Below are 24,957 nucleotides of genomic sequence, written 5' to 3'. Positions count from 1 at the left end.
AGGGTTGCGATTTCAATTTATTCATTTATTCATTCCAAAACATAAAGGCGGCTCATGATACGCAGACTTCGGAGAAGGTAAACAGAGGGTAGTGTAGTTTTTTCATTGTTCAGTTGGGTTGATAATCAAATTTGTTGGAGCCTGGTATGTAATATTGTTGGAGCCTATTCAACAGCCAAGTTTAATATTTGTTGGAGCTTGGAGCGGCGAAGCCTATTCAGTGGCCAAGTTGCCAACATTAATACTTGGAGTCTGGTATGTAGTCACAACCGCTTATGTAACTTAATGAGTTGGGAACTATGAACCAATGTTACCGAGAGCTCACAATTTATTGGCAATGAAAAGCAAACAAAATCACCAAGATTTTCATGTTCATGTTAAAGGGAAAAAGGCTAAACTTAATTCTTTTATTTCTTGTTTGAGGGCGGAGAGAATAATGGGTTACATCATTGAAAACCATGAGATCACAGTGACCTGCTTAATACACTCATAGGACCAGTCATTCTCACAAAGGCAGGGAATGGGAATATTTTAAACAATCAATATTATTTTTGAAAGAATCAACTTGTTGAGCGAACATATGAGAGGGAGCTTAAAACTTGTAGGCTGTATTAGAAGAGTCTCCCTCCTCTCAATATTATTTTTGAAAGAATAACCCTGTTGGATGAGCATATGAGAGGGAGCTTAAAATCTTGTGTATTAGAAGAGTAGGAAATATTATTAAGATGATGGTCTAGATGGTTTTCCAGTCAACATTTTAAACATAGTCTTGGATAAGCTTCTTCCTCTTTTGAAGGAATCAATCAAAGAAGTGTAGTTGATGAGGAGAACTCATTTTACAATTAACTCAATCTTTGTAGCTAGTTAGATTAGGTACATACTACATAGTACAAAGTTCAAAGTTCAAATATATATGCCATTTTTAATTTTAATTTTTTATCGTCTTTTACTATTTTACAGGAGTCAAGTTAAACAAAAGGAACGACTCCAAATCTTAACAGAAGCCACAATTTAAACACAAGTCCAAAACAACAACAATGCCGAGGGAGAAGGACTTTGCTTGGGCTTATTGTGACAAGATTCCCAGAGACCCGAAGCTCCTTTGTAAATTTTGCAAAGTGAAATGTAGTGGAGGCATTTATAGATTCAAGTACCACCTTGCACAGATACCCGGCCATGATATAGGTCTCTGCTAGGACGTTGACGAAAATGTCAATCACCAAGCAACCTTGGCCATTGATATGTTGAGTCAGCATAATACCAAGAAAGCAAAGCGAAAAAAAGAAATATGGACTCCTAAAGTTGACGGTTTTTCTTCCACTAGCCGCTTGTCATCTCCCTCTGTTGAATCCACAATGTCGTTCCCAAGTTTCCCACACATGCCTCCAAGTCCAAGTCAAACTCAAGGCCAAATGAATCCTCCTGCATTCAACACTGGAGATGTAAACATAAACACCTTTTTTGCTCCCCGCACAAAACCCAGTTCCCAACCTACCTTGGATGCCACTGGTTGGGAAAAAAATATCCATAGTCAAGCAAGGAAGGCCATTGCTAACTTTTGGTACTATTCTGACATACCTTTCCACTGTGCCAGAAGTCCTTATTGGCAAGCTATGACTGATGCATTTGTTGTTGCAAGTCCAGGGTTCAAAGCCTTTTCTAAGAGAGCCTTAAGACAAATTTGTTGTTAGAGAGTGTTGAAGATGTCATGCTTGTGCTATTTGAGTTTCGTTCATCATGGGTAAAAACAAAGTGCACCATCATGAGTGATGGATGGACAAATCAAAGGAATAGAACTTTAATAAATTTCCTTGTATCTTGTCCAGCAAGCACAATATTTCTCAAATCAGTGGATGCCTTAGACAAGGTTGACACTGCCCAACTTATTTGTGAAATGATGATGAAGTCGTTCAAGAAGTGGGAGAAGAACATGTACAAATTGTCGCCGACAATGCAGCTAATTATATCGTCGCTGGTAGACTTTTTGAGATTAGGCACACCACTATTTTCTAGACCTCTTGTGTTGCCCATTGCATACATTTAATGCTTGAGGGCATTGGTAAGCTTCATTAGATACATGAGGTTGTGAAGAAGGCAAAATCCATAATTAAATACCTATACAACCACATTATTATCCTAAACACCATGAGAAAATATACTGAAGGTAAAGAAATTGTTCGACCTGCAGTGACTAGATTTGCAGCAAATTTCATATCTTTGCAATTTGTGGTTGAGCAAAAGATAAATCTGAAGAGGATGTTCTTGGGACCTAAGTCGATGGCATCTAAACATTCCAAGGCCCTTGAAGGCCAAGCCCTGATGGCTTGAGTTTTGACTTGTCTGCAAAGTACTCTGCTCCATCAACATTATCAGTAGATTCTTCAAAGAAATCTCTCCTGAAAGTCATGTGGCAAGTTGCTCCTGAATCAAGCAACCAATCATCTTTGCATGAAGCAAGTGAAGCATTGAATAAGTCTTCAGTTACTCCAATGTTGCAGTATGCCACAACATAATGAGCGGAATCAGGTGCTTTACCTTTCCTTTTGTCAGGTGTTTTACCTTTTCCTTCATTTCTTCATTTGTAAAGCTTCAAAGGCATTTGAAAATGAAGAAATATGGCGACTCACCTCTTCATTTACTGATGTTGCAATCAAGGCATAGGCATTGTTGTTCTTGTTTTCCCAAATGGCAAGCTCCTTATCTAAAGTGGGCTTTTCAGGTGCACTGTCTCCTTCTCCTTCACAAACGCCTCTGCAAAACTCATTGAAAATGAAGGTGTATTTTATCTTCCAAGACCACTCAAGGTAGTTATCCTTGCTAGTGAGAACTACTCCCAAAATAGATATGAGTGAATGCATCAAAAAAATACTTTCTTCACAACCTGACTTGGTTAAGTAATCACATCATATAATATGTCACACCATATAAATGGGAGGCCAACATATAATATATTACATAAGCAATTAATATTATAAAGCTTCACTTATGAGCCATTAAACATTCCACCACTTATAATCCTCTTTAAAAAACTCAACTCATACGATACGCTCTACACCAACATGACCAACATCCCACCATACAAACATAATACCATCATGCTCATATCACTCCATTCAAACTTCATGTTCTTGAAAAAGGCACAAAGCATATACACTCACTTAGCTCAAAGCATTGACGCACTTTATATATGTGCCAACCATAAAAAAGGGCTTCAACGAATTTAAAAGCAAACTAGCACGGAACTCAACGCATATGTTGCATAACACTCAATGAAGTTTCGGTGTTCATCAATGGCAAGAACGGCACCAACGCGGCGTATAGCAAGAATGGTCTTCAACGCACAGTAGGAACGACCAATTCAAAGGCATCAAGCACAATCAACACAGCATGGTCTCAAACCAGTTGCAACGTAGACCATACAGCTATGTATCAAATTGGTTAAGCGCACCGCCATTAACAGTGGAACTCATAGCATACCATCCATACACAACGTTCAGTCAAACACAGTCCTTCAACGCTTATATGCACCCTTCACTGCACACAGACATAGTTCCAGCACCGTTCAACACAACAACAATTGAGCATCGATTCAATCCAATGTCAATTATTTTCCCTTCTACTAATGTATTGGCTTTGAAGCAGCAAGGATAGATTACAGAGACAGAGAATCGAGCAAGTCAAACCAACACAAAGACTCATTTTATGGGCAAAGATGGCAAACTATATAAAAAAAGGCGCAGAACCGAGCGACAGTTTAATGGCAAGAAATTGACAAGAGATACAAGAGCAAGAGGAAGCTAAAAAAGGGTTGGTTCTAATACCATGCCATATTAGGAGTAACCCCACGAATAACTTGTTTATTGCATTAGCATATCATGAATTTATACATGAGTGGAGAGAATATTGGGATTCCAATTCCAAGGTCTCTTGGCTTTCTCAAATGCATAACTAGCAATATTTACAATAACATTTTGGATTAGGTGTCAACAAATAATATGTGTAAAAATCAATCTAATTTTAAGAAAAGTTTTGATAAATCTTCTCAAGCTAGATCTTTGCAGGTTGGTGATATGTTGTTGCTTTGGGTCATAGGAATGAGAAACCAAGAAGTCACAAGAAAATTGGCAATTTGTGGCTAGGTCCTTACATTATCAGAGGCTTTGTCGGACCAAGTTCATTTCACTTGAGCACATTGGAGGGTGAATCACTTGGCCAAATGTTCAAGTTGTTCTTCAAAGATGACATCTAATGCCATAGGTCATCCTCTGTATTGTATTTCTAACCCTACTCCTTGTTATTTATTTCTGTTGTTAAAGTAGTTTTCATTTAAGCATTTCGTTTCATCTATTAAATTTTATTTGTCTTTAGATTGGATTTACATTTCATTTTAGTAGAATTATTTCTGGTCATAGAGCTTCCATTTCATGTACTTAATGTTATATGATGAGTTTTTAGATGTATTTGGATGAACGCTACTTATATGAACTTGTGTGTTGCTTGGGTGCAGATTTTGGATTCTCAAATTCCTTCAGTGAAGCAACGTGTCCCCAAGTAGATCCAGATGTTACTCTGTGTCAACTACCCTATACTAGTACACTTTTGCACAGGAATTTCATCATGCTCAAGCAGTCAGATATCCAGGATTCATCATCATCATTTATCAGTTTATCAGAGTTGTACACCCAAATTCTGCAAGATTATTGTAGATGATGCTAATATGATCGTTTAATTATGTAACAACACCTAGGTAAGCCTCTGATTTTAGCAAAGGATTTCATCCCAGGAAGTTTTTTAACCTCATTGAATTATGTGCGTTTTTAAACACGGATAATCGGCAAAGTTTTTCTTCCAACTTAAACCTCAAGGCTAGGGTGGAATTCGTTGACAAGGTCTTAGGTGAGTCAAAGTGTTATATTGAGTCTTTTGTAAAAATGTGTTTGGGAATAATTTAAACACATTTAGAAAAATTATTTTATTACAAACACACTTGGTCTATACTAGATCATATTGTGTCGCAAAATTGGGTAAATTATTAAGGATCTATGTCTAGAGATGTTTTCCCCTTTCAAAGGTTGAATTAATTGTAATATCTTGATGTAAAATATTTTGGTGCATGGTCCTTCATATTTAGACACCATGGCTAAAATATTTAAGGGTGAAAAAAATTATTAATACCCTTTAGTGTCAATTAATTAATTTTACTGGCTAAATTAAATTAAAATCTTAAGCTAAAAAATTAATTAATTTTCAGTCAAAAGATAATTACTTTTATTTTTTTGGTTTTCTAGACAAAAAATGGTAGAAAAAACAAAATTGAGAGAAAATAAAATTCTCAACTGGAAAAACGAATTTTGGAGAAAGTGGTCATTTCCAAGGAAGAATTAAATTGACAAACCCAATTCCAACGCAGAAAAAAATCACAAAAATTCTTTGGGGCCAAAAAAATTATTTTTTCAAGAAAAATAATTTTTCTGTGTCCAATTAGTTGAAGAAAATTCATGGGTCCAAAAAAGTACAATTTCCAAGGTCCTTTATCAAGGAAAAAGACATTCTTTTAACAAAAAATGAGCTAATGGACCAAGATGATCAAGTCAAAAATGATTTTTTGAAAAAATATAAAAGTCAAAATTATATTTTTTGGACTAGAAAAAAAGGGAATTATTATGGAATTCGAATTTCTTCACCAAGATCAAGGGACAAGATTTATTTTTTCCATGGATCAAGCACCAAGTAGTTGTTATTATCCAGATATGGTCAAAAATGTGGAGCTTCTTGGACCTAGTCGTTTTCCACTTGGAGAGGGGTCTAGATCTCTCTATTTTCCATATAATGAAGTTATTTGCTCATCATTTGTCACAGAAAAAATTGTAAAGAAGCTTTAAGTCAAGCTCTATTGCTATAATATTTTCCTGGACATATAAAAAAAAAAAAAAAAAAGTATTTGGGGTTTATTCATGGTGATGTTCCTCTTCATTCTTCTTGTGGGTAATATTTTCTTAATCATGTTCTTAATGCTTTATTGAATAAAATTTCATAAGTTATTATTTCATTAGCCAATTGTTGGATTAACTATTTGCACAAGTATCTTGCATTAGTTGTTGAGTTTAGAGAAACATTTTAAATCAATTGATCTGACAAGTATCTCTAGATTTTTTTTAGATTTATTGCATTATCTAACCTTCAATGATCTAATAATTTGATCTCAAATGCATAGATATTTTTATGGTATTCAAATCTTGGGCGGGATGAGAAGTCCTTGGCTAGACCAACCCACTCTCAAGTCAAGAAAACTCAAGAGCTCATCTGATTAAATTTCGAGACTTATCTAACGATTTGTTTTGCAAAGATCTGGCCATTACTCACTACAAAAACTATTATTTCTCTTATCTATTTGAATTTATTTGTGCTCCAATTGATAGATCTACTAACTAGAGCTATTAATCACTAGACAAGGGAATGGAGTTGGACTCGTATTCCTCTTGATCTAGTTTATTGTAAATATTGTTAATATTTTGTGTATAGATCTGAAGCTTGTACATATTTATATCTATATTGTGTATACATTTTTGTGTTTTCCATTGTTGATCTGAAGGAATATTTCTTAATCTAGAGGATCTATTTAAGAAAGTCGCATGCCTTATGCTTTGGAACGAAATTTTTCTTTTTATATGAAGAATTTGAAGCACAAATTTTCTTGAGTGTTTTATCTAATTTGTTTATCTTGCAATCCCCTGAAAAATTATTCTAGGTAGGCACATTGATTTGTATTGACAGTCTTTTGAGGATGATCTAGCTTTAACACTAAGGGTTTGAGACTAATAGATTTAAACAATGTTCCACGGGGACGCATCCCCCAGGGTGGGGTGCATGCACCCCATGCTTTCCACACACCCGAGACGTCGGGACACCTGGGAAAACATTTCTCCACGTCCCCCTTTTGGGAAGACGTGGTGAGACGTAGGGGGAGCTGTTTCCCCAATGAGGGGGGGCACGTCTCCCCAAAAGGGGTGCTTCTGGGCGCACCTCCTCAAAAGGGGGACGCCCAAAAGCACCCTTTTTGAGGTGGGTGCCCAAAAGTAGTTGTTTTGAGTTTCAAGTACTTTTTTGAGTGGAAGCCTAGTATTCAAGCCTATGGCCGTATTATTGCCATGCAATTTATGGTAATGCAAAATTCTTAAAGTAAAAGTGACATTCTCCTTTATCTTTCATTTTCATCCTTTTACTTAAATTTTTAACATTACCATGAAATGACTCAAGATGTTTGAAAGTGGTTATGAACTCATTGGATTTCATAAGGAGAACGTAAAATTTTAGATCTCACTCAAAATCCAGCAGACTTAACAGTTTTTCAGGATTTCAAGATCGGGGAGATTGCAACATTTCCATTAGATTTTGTCATGTACAAGGGTATGGAATGAGTATTTACTCAAGAGCACCAAGCCCTCTTTGTACCTTGATGTTAGTGGCATTGGTTGTCGAACTCCTCTATCATGACTCTACTAGAAATGTACCTATCACTCAAACAAAATCTTGACTTGACATGCTACGTTTTTTCTATCTTATTTTAATGCTTAAAGCGTGACATTGTTGACGAAGATCCCAATATAGGTAATGATTTTGATGATATGTAGGTATTTGTTGTAGCATGATTTTTTTTGGATGTTAGAGGCCATCTAGAGCCTATTTGTTGATGTATTTTCAGTTCATAGATGGATTTCACTCGGTGTTATTTTGGTTATGTGCACCCTTACATGTTATATTATCCACCTCATCTTCTTCACACTTCTTCCATTCGGCCAAATTTTGTGCATATGATGTTGTTGGCTTAGGAATTTCTCGATCAATGAATTCCTTCAAGCCATTATCCTCTAGAAAAACCTCCATTTTGTGTTGAAGTTTCTAAGTTTAACAGTTAGAAACCCTTCATGTACTTTCTGATTTATTTATGCCTACTTGTTCTATTAATTAACAAGTTATTTACCATGTCAATACTGAAAATAAATACAAGTACATGCTCAACACATTACAAATCATCAACTGAAGGAAACAAAACAAGCACACAAGTGACACTGTTATTTTTGGACTAATGTCCTTGGAAAAATCCAACGCGGGAAAATTGGTGCAGCTGTCTGACGGTTTGATTTATTAAGCAGTTTCAAAATACAATATGGGTGCCAAAACCGGCTCACCCAATAGAGAAAAGATCTCGACAGTAGTACCTCTCAGTCGGAGACCGATGTTCCAGCTGAAACCCCGGATAATCACTCCGGCAGCTTCACAGCTCCAATCTGCCCCACGCAACCCCAGCGTCAACCCTTTCTGGCCCAGTGTTTGCCCAGCGTCACTTTGGCTTGGCCTACGTCAGCCTCTGGAGGCATTGCGTTAGCCCTCTCTGTCACCCACGTTGGCCCTCTGAGGCATTGCGCAACTCCTGGGTGCCTCTGCGTGAACCCCTGGCTGGTTTTGCATCCCTCACTCTCGGCTATTGCGTTGATCCTCCTGGTGCTATCTTTGCCTCTCTGCTTCTGTATTCACAGCCCCTCAGCTGCAACTCTGATCACTCTCTCGACTTCCTCAACAAATCTAGCCCCAGAAAGTCGAAATCTTGATCCACTCGGTGTGTTCTCCAGGTGACCCTCAAGCCTCCTCTTATACTTTTCTCATTGACAAATCAACGGCCGAGATTAAGTCCCTAATCAAAGGCTAAGATTAGATCTAGCTTGATCCATGACATTTGGACCATTCTAACACAGTTTTATATTAACTCACATTAATATTTTATTTTCCCTAAGTTTAGACTTAGGGACTCCATTAAAAATTTAATTATTTTAATATCTCCCAAACTGTTTAAAATCTGCCCAAACCCTTTCTGGGTATTGGAGATCTCATGTGCCTTAGCCTCTCCACCAATTTTCGTTGCTAGAGCACATCCGATGCTACCCCAAATCAACATTTTGTCCCTCCAAGATATAAAATTCGAGCTACCTTCCAAGGCATACTCGAGTCGCAAATCGTAGAACGTCATCCGTTGATCCTGAAGTATGTATTGCAAAATTGAATTTCACCTGTAACCCAAAACTCAAAACTTCGAAATCTCCTCTAGTATATTGTTCTCAACTCCGATACCATATAGAAAATCCTGTAGATTCACAAGCTCATACAATTTATTAAAGCACAAGACAAGAATCTATTTCTACTTTCAACCAGCGGAAGCCAATAGATCGATGAAAACAATATGAACAAGAAGAAGACAAATCAATAGCACATAACACAAGATGTATCTAGGGAAAGCCACAACTCAAAACCCCATTATCTATATTGCATATATCAGAAATATGAGTGAACATATAAAGCTTGTTCTCACTAGAACAATTCCACATAAGTATGCTCAACTCTCTTAGCTCACAAGCTAGTTCTTGGCCAACACTTAGCCAGTTATGTAGCTCTCCAAGCCCCTAATCTCTTGCGTAATTCCTAGCATGAATAGCCCATATTTAAAGGGAATTCATGCTTCCAAAACTGCACAATCCAAACATAGGATCAAACTCTGATGCATGCATGATATTTACACTCCAGTAAATAATACAACTGATAATACATTGTCCCTGCACTCTAGTCTCAAATGGATCTTTCTCAGAATCGACATGCATGAGTTTCTGATGAGAGAATCTTCAAATAACTAGAGCAACACTTGTGGATGCACTAGTGCACCAAATGACTATTAACTCTCTATTAGTTCAACAAACAGTTTGGAACTAATTTAAATGAACTTAACTTGGTAAACTGAGTGATCTAATTTCCAACTCAATTTAAACTCATATTGGACCCCTAAAATTTAGGGAGAACATATACATGACTACAGAAAGACCTCCAACTCGAAATTCCTGAGTTAATTAAGTTAATTAAACTTAATTAACTATTTACAAATTGCTATGAGAATAGAATTCGATTTTAATTCTCAGTTTAATTCAAGGACAAATTAAACTAGAATTTCTTGTTGCCATTTCTCAACACGTTGGATTTAAATCTTCATAACCCTTATTCATTTTTGCAAAAGAGGTCGTTTTTTTGGAGAAGCTTTTCATCAATATTGTGGGGACATTTTTTTAGCTCAACTGCAAAGACTTGTCGCCTTGATCTCCCTCCATATTCACTTATTGCAGACTGTCAAACCAATCAGATCTGAAGCTTAATCAGCCCTAAAACACTCTTGTTTGACTCGTACTAATTTCAAGGATAATCCCAGGTGTTTGGCTCTTGTCTATTACTTTTTTTGGTGACCGATCTTGAGCTACAGGAGTCTGATTCTTTTTTCTTACGTGGTATTTTTGGATCTGATATATTTTATTCCAGCACCAAAAAGTGATCATTGTGCATTAACTCCTGTTCTTTGCTGCCATAGACTGACATACTTCAGCAGTAGCTACAGCAGAGTAATCTCTTGTTCTCAGTAATTTATTGAGGTCTTATTACATTGTTTTACTCTAGGGCTAATCTCTGTTATGATTGCAGGTGTAGTATGAGGATTTTTGAAAGGCTTTGACTGTTGAAGAAAGTGTAACCAGGTTTGGTCTTCATAAATGTAATTTTGATCTTTGTGCTTGTAAAAGAAAAGAAATATTATTTTTGTAAATTATAACAATGAGTTTCTTGCTCATTGCATAGGTCTAGCATGTATTGAAGTGCTATAGGGAAGTCAAGGAGTCAAAAGAAAATTGAAGAACTCTTCTTGAGCATATATGTAATGTATATGAGTCAACCTAGTGTCTAGATTAGCCCTCCAAGACAAGCACAATCCTCTTGAAAAAGGCAGCAAGCAAAACGCTGTTAAATTCAGTCATGTTGGCCAGCAAAACGAATTAAATGCAGTCATGTCGGCTCAAATAAAAGACACAGCGGTTCCTTCACTCATGCTGGCTTTTATGGAGACGTAACAACTATAAATACCCCGCTAGGGTCACCACAGAAAACAGAGAACTGGGATTTCTCTCTGAACTTTGGATGGGTACAGGAAGTACAGGAGAACAGTATTTCCGGATCTCTGAAATCTCGGACAAGTACAGGAGTCTGCAATCCGCATTACAGGAGGACACATTTTGGATGTCTCTGAAACAGTCTCAGTGGAGGTGCAGGAAGAATACTATTAGTCTCCGTGAATATCACCTGTCTTGGCATGAAAAGAATCTTGGTATTCCTCACTGTCTCAACAAGCATACACAGTCTCGGCATACTTGAGGATAATACACTCTCTGCATGTTCACAGTCACGGACTCATTGCAATGAAAAGGACCTTGATGATCCTACAGTAATACTAGCTGTCTCGACATACATTCTAAATACAGCTATACTTTCGATTTAAGTAACATGACACGGGGATTCGGGATTTGTAGGATACGGGGATTCGAGTGCCGGATTTGGACACGTTGACCCCCCCAAACAGGACACGTAGGATTCGTTATATATTATTTTATTATTATATATATATATATATATATATATTAAAAATTAGATATTTCTTACACAAATTCTCATTAATGATACAAATTCATTGATTTCAAACCTAGATCTTCATCTAGATGTTAATTTCATTGTTTACAAAGTAAATTAGTAACATTATAGCATGCATAGTACATACAAAATTCAAATACATGTCACATAAATCATGATTCATAAATGAAAGACAAGATAGTAAGATAAAGACACTGATAGCTGTAGTTTTCTCATTAAGTCATCAAATTAAAATGTGTTACATAGGTAGTGCAATGCCAACGGCAAATAGAAATAGAAAATATAAAACAACCACAGGTATACAAGCCTCAAGGCAGTAGGTAGCCCATGACTCATGAGTCATCAATCCTCATAGTCATCATCAGAATCAGCATCAATGTCCTCATCATCATGGTCACCACTGCTCTCCTATGCATCCTCCTCCTCCCCTGTATCCATAGTCATCTCTGCATCTGCTGGTGTGGAGGATGACCCTTCTAAAGTATCACCGTCATCAAATCTAACAGGCTCTAGCACTGGATCATTGAGATCCATGTTGGCCAATGCCAACTCAACTCTGTTGTCCAGACCCATATCATCAGGAAAGACATCTCACATCTTTGTCTTTCCCCTCAACCACTTTTCCCTCTGCCTGTAAATAAGACGAAGGTTGGTGTGCACATACACCATTGTCTCTACCTTGGACTACTCAAGCCTGCTCTTCTTCACATTATACAAATTCCCATATGTGCTCCAATTCCTCTCACAACAAGAGGATGAAGTCACCTGAGAGAGGAGCCTCATGGCTAACTGCTGAAGAGGAGGGCTTGTTGCCCCATAATTTGCCTACCAAGAATAGGGCTTCTTAGCCCCCCTGTCTCTAATCACATCATATCCTGCAAATCGACCGGTGCCAGTGGGAAACTCTGCAAAGGCATCCTCCACCTCATCAAGCAATGCTCTATCCTAGAAAACCCGCCTGAATGCATCTTTCCTCCCCTGTGAGATTTCACCATCCATGTGAGGAGGTAATCTGCGGGAAGGTCCACCATTCAGCCACTCATGGTTGTAGTATTTTGGGTTCAATGAGTGAGTCAAACAATGTAAAGGTGTGCAATTCTTGCCCCATCTCTAACAAGAATATCCTGTATAGTACCACAAAAGGCCTCTGGTGATGTCTCATACTCAAGGCACTCACTCTGTAGAATAATGTTGCTCACAGACTCAATCATGGAATCCCATCCCTCGTAAACCTCTCCTAGGATGGGTTTGTCTGTATCTGCAAATCGAAGCAAAGAAATGATAGGGTCCATGATCTGAATAATTAGATCTACCCTCTCCCACCAAGCATCATCTAGCACTGTGTCCTTCACTCTTTTAGAGGCTACTTGATCTGTCTTTCTCCAAAAAGACCAAAACTCAGAAATAACCATGGCCCCAAGAGCGGTCTTGACCTCCCTAAACCTCTTCAACATGATGAATGAAGAGGAAAACCATGTATCAGCAATCTTCAACAATGATAGATTGTTGTACTCCTTGTAGATAGTGAGGGAATTTGTATGATTTTGCACAAAGTTATGGATATGTCATGCATCCTCAATAATGTTACCAATCCAAAGCACATCAGAAGCAATGGATTTCAATGCTAAGTTCAATGAATGGACAATGCAAGGTGTCCAAACACTTGTGGATATTTAGCTTCCACAATCATGCCAGTAGCCTTGCAAACAAGTGCATTATCTGTAATGATTTGCACACAAGAATCAACACCTACATCTTCGATTTGCAGAGACAGACAATTGTGCATCCTTGTATTCTCCAAGTGTATCCAATGCTTTCAAGAAAACTGGACCATTCAAGGAAGACACCATGAAGTTGATGAGTGGGTGTCGTGCTAGATTTGTCCATCCATCAAAAACAATGCTAACCCCAGATGTTGGCCATGATGCTTTAATAGGCTCAAGCATTTTTTGCGCCTCTTTTTTGCCTTCATCAACAATGTGGTTCTAAGCTTCTCTGAACCAGGAAACACATACCATGATGGAGACCCGTGAGTTAGAGCTCGACACATCTCAATAAATAGAGGTGAGCATGCAACATTAAATGATATGAAGTTTTGATAGAAAAAGAAGGCAATGGTGAGATCAAGCTCTTCCCGTTTAACTTTTTGAAAAATCTTGTACATTGGACCAAGTGAAATTGCTTTTCTTTTTGCTGCTTGTCCCCCAATAGAACTCTCAAATGGAAATTTGGTGGTGCCTTTCCTCAAAAATGGAAGGGGGTCTTCATTCTTGGTTTTTCTTGATTATGAAGCCACATTTGTCATACCAACAGTGAACTCTTTTTCCATTTCTTTCCTCTTTTGTAAAGGAACAGCTTTACAAGCTCCAACTCCACAACCTTGTAAAGCCAACAAATGGCCTTTCACACGGTAATATGTGCTTGTGAAAGAACTGTGGCAAAAGTTGCATCTCCAAAGCACATTGCCTCCTCCCTTCCCCTTGGTGCTTGTCCCATCCTCTCTTGTGACATATTTCCACAAGGGATATTTCTCAATGTTGTCTTTAGGAGGAAGTCTTCCCTCAACATTACTTGCAGCAGACTCTGATGATATTGGGGGAGGAGGGGCATCTCCAATGGAGACATTTTTCCCCTTCCTTTGCCCCCTACCTACTTACTGCCTTTGATTGAGCCATGAATACTGTAAAAAAAATAAACAAAACATGCACAACTTTGTAAAAGAAATGCATATACAAACTGCTGTAATAGAAATGCAAAAAAATAGAGATGAAATGCACTTACTTTATGCTTGAATCTCCTTGCCGAACGCTCCAAACCCTTAGCTCTTTGCACACAGCTCACTATTTGCAAAAACGAATGAGAGAAATAGTAAATAAGGAAAAGAACAGCGTTGTTCCTCTGCCGCGGGTTTCACTTTTTTGGGATTCGAATCCCAAAATCGAGACACGAAGTGTCCTAACGGGACACAACCGGGATTTGATCGTGTCCCATTTTTGGATTCGAATTCCCATCGAATCGTGTCCGATTCGTGGGATTCGGACACATGGCCTATTTTGGACGAATTTGGTTTCAGAGCTTTCGATCAATGTGGAAAAAGTCGAAGTCGGGATTAAATTGGCAAGGGTGCAGAAATTGAAAAAGTCGTTAAAGTCTGGAGTTTTTTGAAAAAGTCAGCAAAAAGTCGACAAAATTTAAAAAAAAAAAACAAAAAAAAAATATTCATTTTTTTTAAATGCCGACTTTTTCAATAAAATCCCGATTTTTTCAACAACAACAAATAAAAAAAAAAAAAAAAAAAAAAAAAAAAAAAAAATTCGTTAAAGAAACTACCTCATTGACGATTTTTTGGAAAAAGTCTCGATTTAATCCCGATTTTTTCCAGACTTTTTCCACACCTTTCGATATAGAATTAATCATGAACACAATCATAATCTCAATAAAGGCAAGGTCGTTGACATAATAATGATCTCAGTAATTGTGCAGTAATTATCTAAGTGAAGATGGAGATATGGTGCAGCACTCATCTCAGTGAAGGTACATGAATGATGACCTCGGTGAAGCAGCAGTGTTGATGATGATCTTAGCAGTAACATAAAAGAGGATTGGTGTTTTGGTCTTGGAGTGGCCTCATAGGTCAAGGGTCATGGTCTTGGTATTCGTCAATTGGAATCTCTATAAGAAGAATTCTGTGCGGGTTTTCCTCTCCAAGAGGGAGAGGTTTTGGCCCTATTTACTCACTGTCACATATTTCAGATCTCAAGTAATTGTAGTAGACCCTATTCATAAGAAGGATAATAATAGAAAGGCCTAAAAAACATTCTAAATAACCATAAGTGTGTTGGGTTTTGGTTTCATCCAACTTTGGTGAGTAAATCTTGTTATAGGGTGACTGATCCAATTTTTACAATGACCGATCCTAATTTGCAGGAGTAACCTTCTAACTGATTTCATCATATTATGAACTGATATCATTGATAAAGTTGACTGCTCTCATCGTACAGAAGTCTGATCTTTAAGCTACAATGATTGGTCTCATTCTACAGTCTGATCTTTAAGGGGACGCTTGTGAAGTTTTGCATCTAGCACTTTTTTACCTGGATCTGGATCAACTTCCAAAAAGTCCCCACCAGTTTCAAACAACATAATTGTCTTATTGGACACAAATCCGCCAAACGCATTTAAAAAAAAATGGAATGCACACTTCGAGAAGCGGACATGACCGTACAAGTGAATCTATTGCCATAAATAATAAATAAAATGAATTTTAATAAAATGTAAGTTGTTTTATGAAAAATGTTAAAGTGACTTTATTAAATAGTAAAGTTACCTTATAATAAATTTTTATAAAGTTAGTATACAAATAATAATAATAATAATTAACTTTTATATATATATATATATATATATATATCCAAAGGTAAATTGAAAAACCCTAATTCCAAGATAGTTCTACCAATGATTTACACACGTCAAAATGGTGTGGGCAAATGAAAAAAATTATTAGCGGTTCAGCTTTGAGGACAACTTTTTGAAGAGAAGGGCAATGTTATGAATATAATTTATATAAAAAATAAAATAAATGCAAATAAATATAAATAATAAATAATCATAGTAATGATTAATTAAATAGTCATTAGTTAAATGGAAAGGCATGTCTAAAGGACATGCCCATTCATGAAAGGGCACCTGCCTAGGTATATAAGCAGGCCCTCATTGTAACATTCATTCATCCTTGTACTATTCATCTTATCAAAAAGTTTATTTACAAGACATTTGTGTGTTACAATTTAGGTACATATATTTACAGTGTTTGTTCATTACATTGTAAATACCTATTTCCACCAAGAAACCTAAAATCCCTAGGTATTGAGACTTATTTTCTAGAGTTTTCCTTTGGAGTTGTCTTTAGTGCGACTTTTTGGAAGCTTTTACGGTGGGTTTTTCCGGTCTAATTTCTCTAAAATCCGGCAGGAATTTATTGAAATCACAAGCTTGATGGGTAATCCTGTGCAATCAAAGTGCCCTAGGGTTTTCCAAGGTGTTGAATCCATATATACAGTCAAAAAACTAGTTTAAATAACACAAATCAAGATTTCACCTCAAATTTTTCCACCGGATTCCGGCACTAGAAAGTACAAAAAGTCGCACTAAAGACAACTCCTTTTCCTTTGAGAGCGAGTTGCTTCTTTGAAGCCTAGTACTTTTATTGTTCCTCTCTTTAAATGAGCTTTAGAAGGGTCACTTTGTACCTTATCATTAGCATAAGGATTATAAGGGATTTCTCTTTTACCAGGACTTCCCATTCATGAAAATCCATAAAGAGCAGGGGGTTTTGGCTAAAGGTGGCATCGGGCCTCTACCCCATTGTTTGTTAATTTTTGTAGCATCGAATGGTGTTCTAGTCTCAAACTTAGGGAAATTGATTAATTAATGGGAATTAATTGAGAAATGTGAGAATTCTCTAAAAACTCACATGGATCGACTCAAAGTTGATCTTAGCCATTGATGAGGTTTAATAATGGTCGTTGGTAAGCCAACGAGAGATTATAAGAGGAGGTCGATGGGGTACGAACAAAACACACTTGAGGTCGAGTTCCTTGGCAGAAATTGAGTTTCCCAGTTGCAGTCATTCACCAGAGAGAACTTTGAGCCAAAAAGGGGATGCAGAGACAACAAAGGGAAAAGGCAATGGGTTTAGAGGAAGTTTTCCAATTCGGAGAGTCAGCTACAGGAGGGTCAAGTTTCCTCAATGAGGTTGCGTAGGCAACTTCAGAGGTAGGGTTCAATTTAGCTAGAGTGAGGGTCGATTCAGTTACTCGAGGTCGAGAGATTTTCCGGAGGGGCTAGCGTGCCAATCTCAGAGGCTAAGTTGGGCTGGACGGCTTGATCAAAGCAGCTTCTAGGCTACTGCACCACATAAGCGCAGAGGCAGACGCAAGGGTTTCGAGTAGCCTAGTTGGTGCCAGATTTGGAGTTGGAAGAGTGTCAGGTGAGGCAAGAATTTCTTACTAATTTTGTAGCCAGTTTATTTTGTAAAGGATTGCCAATTTTGGTCATCCAATTTCTCACTGTTGCATAGTAATAAAACCCTCAATTGTTGCACCAATTTTCCCACATTGGGTTTTTCCAGGGAAAATTGACCAAAAATAACGGTTTCATATTTTTGTGCGTGTGCTCTATATTTCTTAGTTTCCATTTTATTTTCCGCAACGTTTTTATGGTGAAAATTGCATTTGTAATTTTATTTGTTGTTTGTCGTAGCAAATAAACTGCTTAATAATTAACCAGTTAGAAGAATAATTTCCAGTTGCTGCAATAGAGTTGAAATTTTCACATTATTATCTCATTGTCTAGTTGATACCTTGTATTCCCTCTTCAAGGTCTGCTAGATTTTGAAGCAATAGAGACAATAATTTTACCCTGAGAAATCCCAACAACTTTTCATAGGAGAAATTATTCATGAGCAAGGTTTACAAATCAGATATTTGTGTAGAAATATGTGCCAATATCCAAGCCAAAATACCAATCAAACCTAGCCAACTTGTCCTCCTTTGAGGTCAACCCCTTTAGCCCTTCTTTGTTGATTTTTTATAGCATCATATGTGCTCTAAGTCTCAAAATTTACAGGGAGGCATAGACATGCATTCTCCAATACCCAAAAATCGTTTTCGTAAATTCCACCCAGAGACAGTTTTATTAAAATAATTAGTTATTTTTCATGGGTGCCTAAGTCTAAACTTAGGAAATTAAAATAATTAATGGGTATTAATCTAAACTGTGGGTGTAACTTCTAAAAGAAGACGAGGATCAAGCCAAAATGATCTAAGCCATTGATTAGAAGTTAATCTGGGTCGTTGGTTGTCCAACAAAAAGATATAAGAAGAGGCTTGAGGGGCACTTGGAGAACACATTGAGTGAAGATCAGAAGATCGATTTTCTAAAGCAGAGCAACTGCTGGAGAGAATATCGAAATGATTTTCTGTAGTAAGTGGCAAGGATAATAGTTGTGAGGAGTTTTTCTGGGCCGGAGAGTACAAGGCAGAGAGGACAGAAAGACGTCTAAAGAGAGGTTGATGTTGGCCCACACAGTGCTGACTCAATGGCATCACGGAGCCTAGAGGGAGATCGAATTCCTGCTGAGGAAATCATGTTTCAGAAGCCGGGAGCCGAGGTGTGAGACAAGGAGGCTGGAAATCGAAGTTTCTGGCCAGCAGAGGGTCTGAAGGAGGAGCAGCGCAGTCCTTAGCAGAGGGTCTGAAGGAGGAGCAGCGCAGTCCTTAGCAGAGGTGACGAAAACACTGCGTGGGGTTGACGCAATCTTGCACAGAAGTTAACGCAGAAGGGACGCAGAGCCTCTAATCAAGCGAGATCAGAGTCAGATCTTCCAGTGACAGGGTGAGAGCATCTCACTACTTGTTTTATCCAGTTTCTTTTTGTATAGGATAGTCAGTTGGGCATCCAATGAATTGTACTCAAAATTACTACTGCATAATAATAAAACCCTCAGTTCCTGCATCGGTTTTCCCACATTGGGTTTTTCCAGGGACATTTGTCCAAAAATAACTATGTAGATGTTTTAGCTGAGAGCAAAGGCTCGAATTTCAAGAAACAGGCCCGAGATTTCAGGCACAAAATTCAAGGCTGATTTGACCAATGTTGGCTCAAATTTCTAGGAGGTTTTGACTGAAAATAGCAAGCTACAAGTTGACTGTAGAAGGCACAAAAATCAATGCATCAGTTGTATGAGATTCATCAGTAAAGTAAGTACCTTGTGAATTTACTGTGTGTTAATTTTCTCATAAGCAAAATAAAACTTCTATTGTGTTGGGTTTTCTCCTTGTGGGTTTTGCCCTGGTCCTTTGACCAAAATTCCTAGTCTCCTTATGACCTAAATGCTTGCATAAATTTCCATTAGTTTCTAAATGTCCTATCAGCTGAAAAGAAAAGGGAAAAAGTAGAAGCACTCTTACATGTTTCAAATGAATGCTTGATTTCTTTATATCATCAGCATGCCAAAAATATGTTGGGTGGGTGAAAAACACAAGCAAAATTTCTAAAACTGGGTTGAGGGTGCTAGTCATCTAATTTCTACACCTAACAGATCAACCACAGACATTGTTGAGCCAAGATGTTAAATTTGAGGAGAACTTAGCATCTGGAAAATATCACGACCTACCAACAGTTGCAGAGGGGCCTCGAGATGAGGAACCAAAGGAGGAGGTGAGAGCAGAGACTTTTAGTAACAAAGGTAGCCAGTCTTTAGTAAAAGAGGAGTAAACAGCTCCTTCAACATTAGTCAAGAAGCCTAGGTAGGCAGAGCAGACCTTTTGGCATGCTCAGAAGCATGTGGAGCCTCCTAGGACCACTTTCAGGGAGAGAAAACCTCTGCAAAGGATTTCAGCATACATGACTTTGATGACCAGCATCATATACTCGAAGCCTTCCAGCTTTGAGAAAGCAGCCAGTAGGTGTGAGGAGCAGAACTCCACCATGAAGAATGATGTTTGTTAGACTGTGCCACGACAAAAGGGGAAGTCGTCTATGACTTCCAAGTGGATTTACAAGGAAAAGCATGCAATAGATGACAATGTGAAGAAATACAAGGCCAGATTTGTGGCTCATAGGTTTTCTCAAAATGAGGGTGTAGACTACAACAATATTTTTCCTCCCATTGCTAGATACTCATCTATTCAAGCAGTTCATTCAGTTGAGGAAGAAGTCCAAATTGAGCAGCCACAAGGGTTTGTGATTCATGACCGAGACACGCATGTATGCAAGCTTTAAAAAGCCCTATATAGATTCAAACAAGCACCCACAGCTTGGTATGCCAGGATTGGCAGCTATATGCAAGGCATAGACTTCTCCAAGAGTTCAGCAAATCCCAACCTATACTTCTTTCTGGTTGGATCTCAGCCATCGTTTTGGTGTTGTATTTGGATGATCTCATTCTGACAAGTGCAGAGAGACTGATTGCAGCTTGCAGGTCAGATTTAGCATCAAAAATTGAGATGAAGGATACCAGGCCGACGCATTACTTTCTGCCATCTAGGACTTGAGGTCTGGCAACAACCGAGCAAGATTTTCCTCAGACAGGAAAAGTACACTCTAGAGATCCTAAAGAGATTTAGGAGGGAGGACAGCAGACTGACGGCCTCTCCAATGGTGACCAACCTGAAGAAGATTGATTCATCAATTTCAAAGTTGGAAGACTCTAGACAATACAAGCAATTGATTGGCTCATTGATGTATCTAGTCAACACTCAACCAAATATCAGCTTTGTTCTTAACACCCTGAGCCAGTTCATGGTGGAACCAAGGGAAGTTCACTGGGTTGCAGCAAAGCACATGCTCAAATATTTGCAAGGCACAATAGGATATGGATTGCGATACCTTGGTCGAGATGGTGAGAGCTTGCAAGGGTACTCTGATTCAGACTGGGCAGGCAGTGATACAAATCGGAAGAGCACCTCTGGTTGCTGCTTTAGTAGTTTGGGGTCAACAATCGTTTCCTAATTCAACAGGAAGCAGACCTCAATAGCACTGAGTTTAGTTGAGGCAGAGCTTGAGCAGACAATGATTCACTGTGATAACCAAAGTTGTATCAAACTCTCGAACAACCAGAGTTTCACGACAGATCAAAGCACATTGATATCAAATACCACTTCATGGGAGACAAGGTGCTAAAAGGAGCAGTCAAGCTCCAATATATTTCTACAGAGTAGCAGCTACCAGAGATTTTCACCAAGCCCTTGGTGAAAGGCAAGTTCATTTGGTTTCAAGACAAGCTTGGAGTGGTAGAAAATACCTACCTCACTAAGAGGGAGTGTTAGTGTTTGTATCTAAAACAAAGATTTCCATGAGGATGTCTACTTATGGAAATCATCATTAAAAGTATCTTATGTTTTTTTCAAAAGATCACTTTATGAACATCTTTTTATCAAAGCGACTTTTAGTTAACAAAGTGACTAAAGTGGGTCACTTAAAAATTTAATTAATAGAGAGCCATTGATCTCATGATTAGATCTCAACCATTGAAGATTCAGTTTTTGGTTCATGTCAAAGTTATAAAAGAAAGAGAGGGCAAACGATGAAGACACACAGAGCATTCATTTCACAAGTCACTTGAGTGAAGGAGAAAATCAGAGATCTGATTTTCAACCATTGTGAGGATTTAAGCAGTAGTTCAGCAAAGAGAAGGCAGCCAGTATTCAGCAAGGACATGCAGCCAGTCAGCAGCAAGGAAAAAAGCAGCCATACAACCTAGCAGAGCAGGTCGTACAGTCATTCATACAGATTTCGTACCACCATATGGATTCCATGCAGAAGTACGGATTGGAACGCAGGTTGCATTGATTTTTGTGCAGAGTATAATTTGCAGGTTTGTTGTTTGTTTGATTAATTTCTCAGAGCCATTTTTCCCTGTAAGCGAGCTCTTGTAAGTTTCGAAGATAATTTTTAATGATGAACTAATCTAGAACAGCAAAAACATTTGTGCACTGTGTGACACTGCTTTTCTTGTTTTCCGCTTCATGCAAAAGCTAATAATTCCAGCAAGTAACTAGATCTGATCTGTTTGCTTAGATAGCTGGTTCTATCTAATTTAAGTCTGTTCTATCTAATTTAAGTCCTGATGATGGACCCCCTTTGGAGTTTGAAATGTCGACAGAATAAACACAAAACTGTGGATAATCTGGATCATGCCACTGCAGAAAACTACCACAGAAGCTTAAAATCTAACACAACATGCACATACCCAAGCATGGAAAAATTTTCTACTAACAAGTATTCTCAATGTCTACTGTTTCAACTCTGTTTTTCCATTTATAGCATGTTTTCATTCCTTTGATTTGAAATAAAAAGTTATCGCAAGCTTAAGTTCACTTGTTTGTCCTCTCTACCATTTAAACTTTTAAAGAGAAAACCACATAGGGTACACATTGCAAGTGAAAGCAGAGACAACTGACTGTTATGGAAGAAAATAAGACATGCTAGATCATATTACAATATGAGAGGAACAGAAGAGTAAATGCACCAAATAGGAACTGAATGTTTTTGCATTGAAACTTGCCTGTACTTTTGACATAGCACAGTGTTTTTCGAAAGAGATTACCTGTAACTTTGAAGTTGCATAGTCTGCAGGATGTGATTGTATAAACTTCAACACCAGAGATCTGTCTGAAGCTTTAGCCGTTGCATCAGCAGCTCCACTGCCAAACCAATCAGTGTAGTCCGGACACATTGTAGTACCAACACTTCTAAGAAGAGCTTTTATTTGCTGGCATACCACAATACATAATCATGTTTTCAAACAGTGTGTAGCAATATGCAGATTTAAACAAACATTGCAAGAGGGCAGCAAGGCATAAGTTATATATACCTGTTGTTCACTCGAGTTATTAGCTCTACATATCTCACGTAGCCCTTGTCCAAGCTCACATGAAGCTGCCAAGTGAATTTACAAATGAATTTGAAACTTATCTGACAGAAAGTAATATTGCTGACTAGTATCTAGCATGCACGATGCACATATCCATCAACAAGCATTTGCTATCCAATTCCACTGCAAGTACAAACATTGTTGTGGTTCACCATAAAAACCATCTTGTCTACCCATGCCCAAAAGACACTTCCTATGTTTTGGCATAGCCGATGTTTGCTGAAATCATGATTTTTTTGCATAACCGATGTTTGTCGCTTTTTACCAATATTTTGGTAGTATATTAATTTTGCCGATGTTTGCCGATATTTACCAATAATTTCTTAATTTACAAGTTTTTTGTTTTCCGGACCCTTGACAATTTCATACTGATGCGGATGTTTGCAATATTTGCCCTTGTAAGAAAAAAAGTCTGGTCTAGTGGGCAAATTCTATAATGAATAGTACATGTTAAGCAGTACAAACACCCTTTATCTTTTTCATGCTAACAGGATCCAATATGGTCTTTATAGTTGTCCTTTGTCTTTAGAGTTTACTAGTGTTCCATGGTGAAGCGTCCCCCAAGGTGGGGGGCGTGCCCCGGCACTCCCCCAAGCTCCAGGGACGGGGAAACTTTTCCCCCATGTCCCCTTTTTGGGGAAACTCAGGGAAACTCCGAGGGGCTGTTTTTCTGGCGACGAAATGCAACTCCTTTGCAGGGGGGATGGGGGGATGTCGAGGGATGCAAGGGGGATGCAGGGGGGACGCAAGGGGACGTCGAGGGGACGCATACCCGTCGCCCCATTTTTTTGTCTACTAATTTTTACAAAACATTAAAAAAAGCAAATTTAAATATATGAAAAAAAAAAAGAAAAAATGAAACTATATTAAAAACTTAAAACTAGTTAAAACTTATTTTTTTTAAATAAATTAATTAATTAAATTATATTAAAATTTAAAACTTAAAAAATAAAATAAAAACAATAACAAAAATTAAAAAACTAAAGTATATTAAAACTTAATACTTAGTGTTTAATAGGTCTTTTGATAGCAGGGTGGGCTGTTTCGATCGGTGCCAAGGTCGAGGAGGTCGAGATCAGAGATCAGTGCGCGAGAGGTCAAGTAAGGTTCTCTATCCAAGCAACCATATAGGGACACGCATGTTTTGACCACATTGTGGTACTTGCATTATATGCGCATAGGGACGTCTGAGGTCGAACCAGATCTCATTAGCATTGCTAAGGAGAAAGAGCAGTGTGGAAAAAGTCTGCAAAAAATCGGGATTAAATCCTAAAATTGTGATTTTTTCAACAAAACGATTTAATCCTCTGATTTTTTGCAGACTTTTTCAGAAACGAAAAAATCGTGATTTATTCGTTATATGCCCGATTTTATCGGGAGTCGACCCAAAAAGTCTGTTGTCTTGAGAGTTGAGACTCAGACAAGACTCAAGATTCAGGAGTTGATTCACTATTTTGATATGTGATGTAGCACTAGACTTCATATACATATTATATATTAGCTTTCTTTACATGTTTATGTGGAAATGCATTTATTTGATGTTGTGGATACTCTAGATGTTAAAAAAAATAAAAAAATAAATGAACATTTTTGTGTTTTTTTAATTTTGCCGATTTTTTGCTCAACTTTTTCAAAAAACTCCCGACTTTAACGAGTTTTTCAACTTTTGGACCCTTGCCGAATCAATCCCGACTTCGACTTTTTCTACACTGGTATTTACTATTTATTAATATTATTTAGTACTTTTTGAGAAATTTACTAGTATTTCACTGCTCAATGCTTTCTATGTTTACTTTTAGTTTAGTATTCTATGGCTATTTTAGGCTTTAACATAATGTCAATGTCATTGTCACATGATGAATTTACTTTTTATCGCTTTTGAAAATTTGATGCGCTCCATAATTTCAATTGTCAAATGATGAATTTATTAATTTATTTTAGATGTACCTTGCATCATGCCAAATGATGAATTTCAGTGCTTTCTATGTTTACTTTTAGTTTAGTATTTTATG

At 37.7% G+C, this 24,957-nt stretch overlaps 1 protein-coding gene across 3 annotated transcripts in view; it reads right to left on the bottom strand.

Moving 5' to 3' along the window:
• Positions 1-24,957, bottom strand: part of RNL (RNAligase) — a 420,780-nt gene that overhangs the window by 303,944 nt on the left and 91,879 nt on the right. For all 3 annotated transcript variants that reach the window (XM_089402248.1, XM_089402249.1, XM_089402247.1), the window contains 2 exons: positions 22,886-22,950; positions 22,619-22,783 (listed from right to left, as the gene is read on the bottom strand). In XM_089402248.1, the coding sequence (XP_089258374.1) occupies positions 22,619-22,783; positions 22,886-22,950 (230 nt within the window). The remainder of the gene's footprint in view (positions 1-22,618; positions 22,784-22,885; positions 22,951-24,957) is intronic.

Source organism: Pinus tabuliformis, chromosome 2_1 (genome assembly GCF_031772625.1).
Source record: "Pinus tabuliformis cultivar Carrire ecotype Pingquan chromosome 2_1, CPIR1, whole genome shotgun sequence".
NCBI lineage: Eukaryota > Viridiplantae > Streptophyta > Pinopsida > Pinales > Pinaceae > Pinus > Pinus tabuliformis.
Note: the sequence above shows the minus strand (reverse complement) of the source record. Positions and strands in the feature narration are given on the sequence as shown.